The 11,268-nt window shown below is 39.7% G+C and overlaps 1 protein-coding gene across 2 annotated transcripts in view; it reads left to right on the forward strand.

Moving 5' to 3' along the window:
* TTC17 (tetratricopeptide repeat domain 17) overlaps positions 1–8,887 on the forward strand; it is a 56,328-nt gene extending 47,441 nt beyond the window's left edge. For both annotated transcript variants that reach the window (XM_021401346.1, XM_021401347.1), the window contains 3 exons: positions 1,718–1,837; positions 3,732–3,875; positions 7,776–8,887. In XM_021401346.1, coding sequence (XP_021257021.1) covers positions 1,718–1,837; positions 3,732–3,875; positions 7,776–7,907 — 396 coding nt within the window. In that variant the 3' untranslated portion in view covers positions 7,908–8,887. The remainder of the gene's footprint in view (positions 1–1,717; positions 1,838–3,731; positions 3,876–7,775) is intronic.

The raw sequence follows: 11,268 nt of genomic DNA on the forward strand, positions 1-11,268 counted from the left end.
CACCTCCTGTGAAGAAAAGCTGAGAGAACTGGATTTGTTTAGCTTGGAGAAGAGGTCTTGGAAGACCTCGTTGCAGCCTTCCAGTACTTGAAGGGAGCTAACAAGCTCCCAATTTTTTACGCTACCTGATAGTGTTAGGAAGTGGGGAAATAGCGTTAAACAATAAGAGAGCTAGGTTAGATGTTAGGAGGAACATTTTTATTCAGAGGGTGGTGAGGTGCTGAACAGGTTGCCCAGAGAAGTTGTGGATGCCCCATCCCTGAGAGGCCAGATTGGATGGGGCCCTGGACAGCCTAATCTGGTCGGTGGCAACCCTGCCCATAGCAGGGAGGATTGGAACTAGATGATCTTTAAGGTTCCCTCCAACTTAAGCCATTCTGTGATAATAAACTGTTTTAATAATTCTCAGTCTTTCTTTCTCTTCTGATGCTGTATTCATCTAGAGCTTATGGAAAGTCAGAGTTAACCCATCGCTCAGCTCTTCCAATTGCACTTCTGGCAGGCAGGGACTTCCTCTCTTTCTCACCTATTTGCTTTCTCTTTATGCAGTGTTGAGCTGAAGAGTCAGATGCATTCAGGCAGTGGTATAGCACCATGTGCAAGGCTGCACTTCCTGTTTCCCCCTGAGAAAACCAAGCTTCTTTCTTTCTTTGAGGACCTCAGCTGAAGGGATGCTTAGGGACATAATTTGTCCAGGATATACAAGGCAGATCAGAATGCAGTGATTGTTGTTGTGTACTTCCAGTGTCAGGAAGATATCTCAAACTATTATACGAAAGAGGATTCTACCTAAACAGTTTGGTGCCCCTGCCCTATGCTACTGAAAGCCCTCTAAGGAAGTTAATGTGCTTTGAAACTGAAGTCAGTAAGCCTTTATGATTCCCAGAAAGTGAAGCTATTACTCTTAAGCTTGCATAATAAAGCTTAGTTTCTTTTGACTTCACATATGCTAACTTTTGTCTTACATACTACACTTGCCCTTGCAAACAGCAAACTTTGTCCAAAAAAGCTGAAATTTTAATACTAACAGAAACAGAATTCTTCGTAAGGCTAGCTGTGGTAAAAAATAAAGCACAATTCTTCTATCTACCGATCTCAATTCATTATTCACAAGAGCTACTCAAACAAATCAAGATGACTACTTAACTAATTGCATATGTGAGCATAAACATTAACTTAAAGTATCTGAGTCCATTGAATTCAAGCACATGGTATTTTTCTTTCTAACACGTGGCATGGGAGTCAGCCAACTGGAGGCAACAAACTTGATCGGCTGGACTGTTGAGGCTTCTGCTTTGAGTTGCATCCTAGAGCATCCTTTCTCCTTCTGGTGGCTACAGAGAGCCCAAGGAGTCCAATCACCTAACTTAGCTAGCTAAAATTGTTGATTTATATATGGTAATGCACATACATATCTAGATGCTCAGCACCTGACAGCTGGTTAGAAGCTATTGTGACTGCTGAAGCTGTTGTTACTGAACAAAAGATTAAGAAAATGATGTTGTGCTTGGAATTTGTGTTTCATTTGGCAGTCTCATTGATCAGACTATTGCATATATGTTATTAGATGAATTCTTATAATGCTTTGGAATAGCTGAATCCTATTTTTAACTGAAGCATCCTTTATCCCAATATATTGAGTAAGTTCAGAGAGTGAAAGACAGGAAGATTGTTCACTACAGGTGTCTGTATGACTAATTTTTGTATTCTCTTCCAGAATCAGACTTCATGGGTCCTCTCTAGCATGGCAGCTCTCTACTGGAGGGTGAAAGGCCAAGGAAAGAAGGCGATTGATTGTTTACGGCAAGCATTACACTATGCACCCCATCACATGAAGGTGTGTACGCATCTGCCTGCTACACAGATGAAATAATGTTTTCCTTGTGAGATAGCTACTTAGTTTTCTCATACAATTATTAAAGCTAGAGTTGTGCAGAGCAGGAGTCTGTATACGTACTGTATATCAGCTAGTTGAGGTGAAATTTCAAGACTTTCACTACCTGCTAGTGTGGGCTGCAAAAGAGAAATTTCCTGCCTTTCAGTGACTTTAACACTTTTCTGCTGGGCACTACAGGCTTAAACTTCCTTCTGTTATGTAGGACTTTGAGTCTTCGTTAGCCTTGGCTTGTACAAGTCTTTTTTCCTAAAATATGATTGTGCTTTTAAAGTGGGGGGAGGAGGTGAGATCTAAAATAATAATTTAAATGCTGAAATCACGAATGTTTTGGCTGACTAGTGCCTGATTTGGGGCAGCAGTTTTTTGCTTTCATCCAAAAAAGGTAGTATTTTGAACATAGCTCACTGTTTCAGATGACTGAAGTGCTTCACACCCTTAGCACTGCCCCATGAAGTGCTGAATATTATGTCTGTTCTTAGACACCAGCTTCACCCTTCCAAAATGGTAAATGCAGTATAGGCCTCTAACTCAGCATTGCAGATTTCACTTTCAAATTGTGCAACACTGTGAAGTGCAAACCACTTTTTGACTCTTGGTCTTAAGTTCTTCTCTGAAAACCAGGAGACGAAGTAGTTCACACTGTCAGGTTATTATTAAGAAGATTTATCCATATAACCAGAGAAAGGCCTCAACTAAGAAATGTTAATCTCTTCCTATTTCACATCCTTAGTATTGTTTGTCTCCTATACTTCTATCTTTGTATCATTATACTTTTAAAAGAAGATTGGAACCAAGGCCTAACACAACAATCCTGTTTCTGTTATGGTGTAGTAGTGCTGACTGTTTTCTGCTGGCATGATATAAAGTTGACTGGGACTGGCTTACACCAAATTTGTGCATTTTGTCCTGGCTCCAGAGAAAACTCTGAGATACAGACTCTGTAAAGATACAGCTGCAACTTGAATTTAGTGAGTTAGCGCTGGATAAATAGCCATGTATTGTTTTGTTTAATCCTCCTTTTTGGCTTTGTGCTCTGTCACACCTTTTCTTGTCTGAATAAAAAGTAATTTTTTTTCCTGTGGGCTTCTTTTGTGATTCTGACTTCCATTGTATCTGCATGGTATCAGGAAGGGATGGATCAAATGCATCCTGAATTTTGAGTTGTTCCGTTGAGGGCATCTGCAGCTCACCTCTGAGTAGTATTTTGTCCTTCGTACGTGTGAAGTCCAGCTCCCTGAGAGCTTGTTACAGCTGTCAGGGCTCCACAGTTTTGTCAGTCAGACACAATCTGGAAATTCAGAAAATAAAAACATTGGTGACTATCTGAGAAAATTTTGTTTATAGCTGTTAGCCAGCATCTTACAGGAAATCTGTGGCAGGGGTGGGATAGAAAACAATGTGTGAGTTGCACTAATGCTTAACCCTTTTTTCTCTTCCCTACTTTCTCTTTATTCGTATTCCTTTTCCTTTTATGCAGCTGCTGAAGGAGAGGGATCAGACAAAGAGCTTCTCTTGTCTCTTAGAGTACATCTTATCTTTGGGGGAAAAGTAACAGTTCTTAAAAATAAATGTATGTGCTAGGATATTTAATGTGAGTTAATTTTTGAGTTGTCTATGCAACAGCAATGTTTGCTCACTTCTGTGAGCAGATATGTGTATATGAGTTACTATTCTTGTTTGTTTATAGCTCAGGGTCAGATGCCTTTTTTTCTGGTAAGTCTAACTCATCACCATCAAAGTGACCAGGTGGTGGAGCCTTCTGTCAGCCTTCTTGCTCCTGAAACAATTTCAGTGGAAAGAACCTCACTGTTGATCACTTTCTCTTCTCTTACAGGATGTACCACTAATAAGCCTGGCAAACATTTTCCACAATGCCAGGCTTTGGAATGATGCCATCATTGTGGCTACCATGGCAGTGGAAATAGCACCGCATTTCGTGGTTAATCATTTCACACTGGCAAATGTCTACGTAGCAATGGTGAGCATGCCTGTTAGCCTGATGTGTCTTGTCTATGACACATAAAATTCGTATTTCCACAAATAATTTTGAAGGAGCAACGTTCATGAAATAGGGGGAGTATCAGTAAGAAAATATTTTTGAATGTACTTTTTGGGGCGTCAAAGCTTTTTATTACTCTTTTAATACATGAAGGCCGGTGTTCTTACAAGCTGGCTTCAGGATGCTGCCTACGAAGTTTTGTTAAGACAATAGCAAACAATTGATAATTTTGATTGGCTTCCAGTCTAAACAAACACAGGATATTTTTGTTACACTGGGAAATTAATGATAAATTGAGTTTCCATCCTGAAGAGCCTAGTTTAATGTGGTTAGTAAAACCCAGTTTGCAGCTGCAATAAACAAACACAAGAGATGTTTAATTTCACTATCTGGATTATCAATACCCAAAATAATTTACAGATTGAATTCAAATTTCTTCATACTTCCTATGTATTTCAATCTACAATTCAGCTTTTGCTATTTCATGTGAATGCAAAATGTTCATTCCTTTTACCTTATTAGGGCTGGATTGGTTCTTGGGTGTGTTTTTTTTTCTTTCAGGACCAGTATATTTCAGGGGTAAGAGAGGCACCATTAAACTGGAACATAGTTGATATGAATATTTGTGTCAAAAGTATTTTCAATTACACGTGTTCCTATCTATCCCTGCCAGTATTTAGCACTTGTCATGGATCTGTCCATAACGTTTGCTCTTCAGGTTAGGGGAGATCATGGAGATAACAGCGTAAGTTGAGCAGTGATGGTATATTGTGACTATCGGGGCTGAAAAGAGTTGAAATGCACAGTGCTGTTAAACACGCAGTGGAAACACACTGAAGAAAGGAATGACTTTGTTCTATTAAGGTATTGCTTCTGACAGTAGTTGGAAAGAAATGAAGTAGAATTTTTATGCTCGAGTAGCCAGTGTCTTTTTCAAGTTAGCACAGTGCCTAAGGATAACTTTATTCTCCTGGATCTGAGAGATTTCTCAGTGAAGCCACATACTCATTATATGAAATGGCTAGCAACAGAACAAAACTTATCTTCTGGACCAAATTATACTGATACAGATAAAAGTTAGTTTATTTACTTCGTATTTAGCAAGTTATCTTTGAGAACTGAGTCTGCCCAACAGATTGTTTAAAAAAGAAAATCAGAGTAATTAATAATATAGCACAGTAGAGGTGTATGTTCCTTAATTTGCAAGACTTTTCATCACGTTGCCTTGAAAAGTGAAACTGTTGGCCTTTTTAAGGATTGAGAATTTGTGATGGATGCTATAGAAGCTGCTGCTGTGGGAGATAAATCTAAAGGATTGTCAAAGTAATACCAGATCACAGCAAATCTGAATATAAATGATTGCATCTAAAAATGGAAAAATCTGTTTGCTTTCTTTTCTTTTTGTCAGTACTCCCATAAAGTAATACAGGATTTTCATCGTAATTCCTGTTGACACTGTATGGAAATACTTTTTAAAAATCAAGACTTTACAACTCAAACATTGATCAAGTTATTGTTTATAGTGTGGCTAGAAATGAATGTTACCTGAAGTGTACAAAGTTACTGAGAAGTAGGAACTTGACTAAAGTTGAGCTAATGCTTAGAGTGTGATCCTGGGGAGTTTCAAGTAGGAATCTGCAGTCTGCCCAAAGTTCTGTTGTCTTCTACAGATAAAGAAAATTGAGAGTCTGGAAGCACTGTGCAATGTGCTGTCTGCTTTCACATGGAGGTGATAGTTCAGCTCTTTACCAGTAGTTCATCAGTAGTCTTGCCATAGGAAATACTGAATATGCTGTTTAAGAGAAAAGGTGCCAAAATCCAACATTGGTTCTAAAGCTCTTTTGGAGATTTCCTTTAGCAGATTTGGAAAAAAAAAAAAAAAAAATTCATCCACAGTCTCAAAAATATAGAAGCAGCTCAGTTCTTACAAGGAGAAAAGAGGAAGAAAAAAGTGCAGAAAGTGGCTGAAAAAAAAACATATAGAATCATTTGAGCTTTAAGAGACCTTTAAAGGTCATCTGACCCAACTCCCCTGCAATGAACAGGGACACCTACAGCTAGATCAGGTTGATCAGAGCCCTGTCCAGCCTGACCTTTGATATCTCCAGGATGGGGCATCCACCACCTCTCTGGGCAACATGTTCCAGTGCTTCACTACCATTAAAAAAAAAAATAAAAACAAACTTCTGTCTAAATCTTCCATCTTTTAGTTTGAAACAATGTCCCCATGTCTTATCACAACAGAACCTGCTAAAGGGTCTATTCCTTTCTTTCTTATGGCCCCCCTTTAGATACTGAAGGGCAGCTATCAGGTCTCCCTGGAGCCTTCTCTTCTCTTAGCCTGTCCTCATAGGGGAGGTGTTTCATCCCTTGGATCATTTTTATGGCCCTCCACTGGACACACTGACAGGTCCATAACTCTCCTGTCCTAAGGACTCCACCTCTGGACACATTACTCCAGGTGAGGTCTCACCAGTACAGAATAGAGGGGCAGGATCACCTCCCTCGACTTGCTGGCCATGCTTATTTTGGTGCAGCCCACAATACAGCTGGCTTTCTGGGCTTCGAGGGCACGCTGATGGCTCATGTCCATCTTGTCATCCACCAGTACTCCCAGGTCCTTTTCAGCAGAGCTGTGCTTTTGTCCCCCAGCTTGTACTGCTAGTGGAGATTACCACGATCCAGGTGCAAGACTTGAATTTGTTGAAGCTCATGAGGTTCACCTGGGCCCACTGCTCCAACCTGTCTAGGTATCTCTGAATGGCATCCTGTCCCTTGGGTGTGTCGACCACACCGCACATCTTGGTGTCATCCACTCAACCACTAACTTACTGTGGTTGCACTCAATTCCACTGCCCATGTTACTGATGAATATGTTAAAGAGCCTTTTGTCCCGGTACTCACCCCTGAGGGACACCACTTGACATCAGTATCCATCTGGGCATTGAGCCATTGACCACCACTCTCTGGGAACAATCTCACAACCAGTTCCTTGTCCATCAAACAGTCCACCCATCAAATTCATGTCTTTCCAACTTGGAGAAAAGGATGTTGTGAGGGACCATGTCAAAGGCCTTACTGAAGTACAGATAGATGACACCAGTGGCTCTTCCCTTGTCCACTGACACATTTAACACCATCATAAAAAGTGACAAGGTTGGTCAGGCAGGACCTCCCCTTGGTGAAGCCATGCTGGTTATCCCATATCTCCTCCCTCTCTTCCATGTGCCTTAGCATAACTTCTAGAAGGATCTGCTCCATTATCATCTTCAGCACAGGTGAGGCTGACAGGTTGGTAGTTTCCTGGGTTGTCATTTTGGTTTTTTTCCCCTCGTATTTTTCTTCTAATTAATTGTTCGAAGTTGGCATGTTTTCCTAGGTAATAATTAAAAAAAAAAAAGTGGAGAGGTGTAGATAATTGGATTTAATTAGTATAAAAACAGATACTATTTCACCATGAATGCTCCTTACTACCATTCTGGAGTCCAGGTTATCAACTGAAATTGTCTAGCTACTGTATGATCTTAAAGTATTGGAGTTTTTTTGGCTTACTTTACTTGGAGTGATCTTTTAATACTAATTTCAAGTTCTTTATTAAAAATTCTATGTTTCAACATTGTTCAGGAGTTTAAAGCTTTGAAATATGTAAATTCTGGCTGAAATCTGTTGCTTTTTGTTGTTTTTTTTAACTATTTTACAGCAAGAATGCTAAGATAGACTATTAAAAAGAAAAGGCAAGAGTATTGGTCAGTAATGGTCTGCAATTATTTGAATCAAGAGAATACCAGAGTTATCTGGGGGAGGAAAAGAGAAAATAAGGAAGTTCGTGTTCACAGTTTTTAGAATCTGACTTTGTGCAATCTTCTTTTTTTTGTATAGGAAGAGTTTGAAAAGGCGATGAAATGGTATGAGTCAACATTAAAACTTCAGCCGGAGTTTGCCCCAGCAAAGAATCGAATCCACACCATTCAGTGTCATTTACTTATGAAAAAAGAGCGACGGTCTCCATAGAGATCAGCATTTTTTCTTTTTTTCTTCCTTTTTTAAAAAGCCATTCTTCACTACTCTGCTTTTAAGTGTGCTAAGATAAATTGATGAATCAAAATTTTTAACAAGACTTCTGAAAAGAGATGGGATTTGGATCAAGGGTTCTTTTATCTTTTCTCAGATATAGAGGCATCTTTGGAAGATGTTTCACAGACAATAATTTTAAAACATCCGTGTAAATATTAAACCAAGGAAGTTCCATGAGTCCATAACCACCTGTACCAGGACCCAGGCACCAGTAGTTTTTCCTTAATGCTCAGATTGGCATTCAGCATCCAAAATGACTTGCTTCATGTCTTATGATCTAGGTCAATAGAAATGCAAAGCACACACCCATACCAAATAGTAGGAAGAGATAATCGGCAGTTCATCCATGTGAAACTCATGCTTTGTCCAGCCCTGTTTACTCCATGCAACATTGCCTGCTTTTTTGGAAGGAGAGGGACAGAATTTCAAATGCTTATTTAGGAAACAAAATAAAAAGGGGTTAGGAACATCTAGCATTTTTGGAATGATTTATTTCTGTTGGAGATGAGGAGGAAATGAAGGGTGGGGAACAGCAGGACACTAAAGTCAAAGTGGTTTTTAATTTTACTTGCAGGAAAAAAAAAAGAAAAAAAAGAGTAGAAATCCCAATAAGATGTTTTATATTTGTCTGTATATTCATAGCCTTCTGCCTCCCTGAATGGTTGTTTTACTGATTCTTTGTTCACTGTATTTCTAGTCATTTCAGAGTAAGGTGCAAGTTTCTGCTCGCTCTGAGCCATACTTTCAGCTGCCGAGAAGGAGCAGGGAGGCAGTGTCAAGGTACCATCAGCAAATGAGTCAGTTGGAAGATTTCCAAATCAGTTTTCTCTTTGGTTGGTGGAGGACATGATTCTCCAGACATCATTGTTGAATTAACAAGGGCACATATTTGAAATAAATTGTTTATGAACAAAGCAGAGTTGCTCCTCTAATCTGTGTGTCATGCGTCGTTTGAAGGAAACTAGACTTGGGGAGCATTTCTTTTGGAGCAAGCAGAGCTGGGAGTTGGGACAGCCCTTAACATAACTAGTCAGACAATGGTTTTCTGCATATCCATGGAGAATTCCTCATGCCTCTTTCAGTGACAGAAATTAAGAGCCAGTATGGCAGTGGTGGAACCTATGGCATCAATGTAGTTTTTATAAATTACTGTAACTTTTCAGTTCATAAAAGGATCCCTGAATATTTTTATATATAATTGAAGATGAGTAGTTCTAATGCAAATGTTTACCTCTGTTTTACTGCAAGTAGTTTTTTTATTAATCTAGAAAGCCTCACAGAGGTATGAGCAAGTACTGCTGTTGGGTAGATTTTTATTAAAAACGTGTGAGTGTGTTGAATTTCTGATTGTCAGCTGAGCCAACAGCAAGTCAAATTGTATTCCTTTCCTAAGGCTGTTTGAAAGCCTGATAATGTTGACTGGAGATCTGTCTGCATAAGTTCTGTTGTTGTGAGAGTCAGATCACTTTCAGGAAGGTCTGATACAACACCACGAGGATCATGGAGTGGGAGAAGGAATTGCAGAGTCTTCTCACATGGAACTTCAGGAGAAGCCAGTAAGGTAGGTGCAAGTTAAAGGGAAGACGTTCTTACTTGGGATAGAAGATCCAGCTTACTGCTTGATTTGCTGCTGTGTCGTATGGTCAAATCAAGCGATTGCCACACACTAAACTTTCTACTGCATCTGTCTGACTGGTGATGAGCAACGTCAGGATTTAAGTAAAGAGTAAGGCTGGTCCGTAAGTACCTAAAGCAGCAGTATGTCAGGCACAAGTGGGCAGCGCTGGCTTTGTCAAAGGTGGGATAAGAGTAGACCTTTTCTGGGTTGCCTAGTACTGCTTATAGACAGCACTGATGCATACTTAAAATTAGGCATTAATACCCTTGTCCATTTACATCTTGCTTACAGCAGCTGGCTTAGTTGGTTGGTGTTTTCTTTAGGAATGCAGCAACGAGCATTGTATACAGACATCATACAAAAGGTAGGCAGGTGCACTGCATTTTGTGTGCATGACTGTACCATAAATTGGTGTTACCACCAAGGAGATAGCAAGCTATTTATCTTCTTTATCTGTTTGCATTTTCAAAGAATTCATACCTTGTAATGGTTCTTCAAAACTGCAGTAGTCTGACTTCATGTATTTTATTCTGAATATTGGTTAAGTCCTTTAAGGGAATGTATGCTACCTTACTCTCATAAAACGTCCATGTACAGCTGTTTATTTGTTACTCAGCTGCTCGTTGCTGTATCTGCCATGCAACTAATTATGAAATAGCCCATGCTTCCCTCTTAACTGTCTTTTCATAAATTTTAGGTAATTCTTCGAAGCATTGGAATGGTTTCTGTCAGCTGCTTGCAGTGCATAAAACTGATGCAGAGAAGAAAACAATTTACTCAAGCATAAGCTTGGGCTAATGCCAGCAGTAAGGCACGTGTCCTAAAGATTCCACTTTAGGATCTGCTGGGGAACACCGACTCCCATCTTGAAGGAGTCAGATGGATTGCTCTTCTTTCTCATTTCTGTGCCTTAAGCCCTGCTGCAAAAATGTGAAGAATGGTGATTTTGAGTGTTCTGGTTGCATTCGAGTGTTAGGGAAAAACAAATGATGCCCATCTTAAAAGGAGAAGACAAGTTAGGCAGCGTGTTGGAAGGGAAGTCAATGAATCTGATGGAGCAAAAGTGTGGTTCCTTGCAGGATGAGCTAGCTGCTTAAGGATGAAATCTCCTTTCATTTAATCCATTTTAAAATAAGCTGTCTAAGCTTGTTGTGTAGGCTGCATCTTCAATAGATAGAAAAGGTGATTATCTCCAGAGATTGATCCGCCCTACCTGGGACAAGTTGTCTGGTTGGCCTGTTCCTTCCCATGACTGCTGAGGAACCTTTGACCAACTACCGTATGATTTCTAGTGATGCTTAATAATACATTTTGCACTGATTGGCTTTGCTAAATGTATCACCAAAGCTGTCTAATTTGGAGATGCCAAAACTATGGGTAAAGAACAACATCCTTTTCCACAAAAAAAAAAAAAAAAAAAAAAAAAAAAACTCCCTGGTTTTCAGAGTACATCCAGAAGGTGAAGTACAGATGAGGAAAAAAAAAAAAGTCCATTTGTTTGTAGATGGCATCACGCACCTAACATCAAAGGGCTTTTGAGGGCAGAATGTTAAGATACTTCTGCCTATGGAGTGGTGGCTTTGATTCACCGTTGATGGCATAGTTGTACTGATCAGGGCTGCACTGATCCTTTCTGAAGCAGAAAAATGCCAAGTGCTGTGTAGGCACCCAGGCTGGGTT

Source organism: Numida meleagris, chromosome 6 (genome assembly GCF_002078875.1).
Source record: "Numida meleagris isolate 19003 breed g44 Domestic line chromosome 6, NumMel1.0, whole genome shotgun sequence".
NCBI lineage: Eukaryota > Metazoa > Chordata > Aves > Galliformes > Numididae > Numida > Numida meleagris.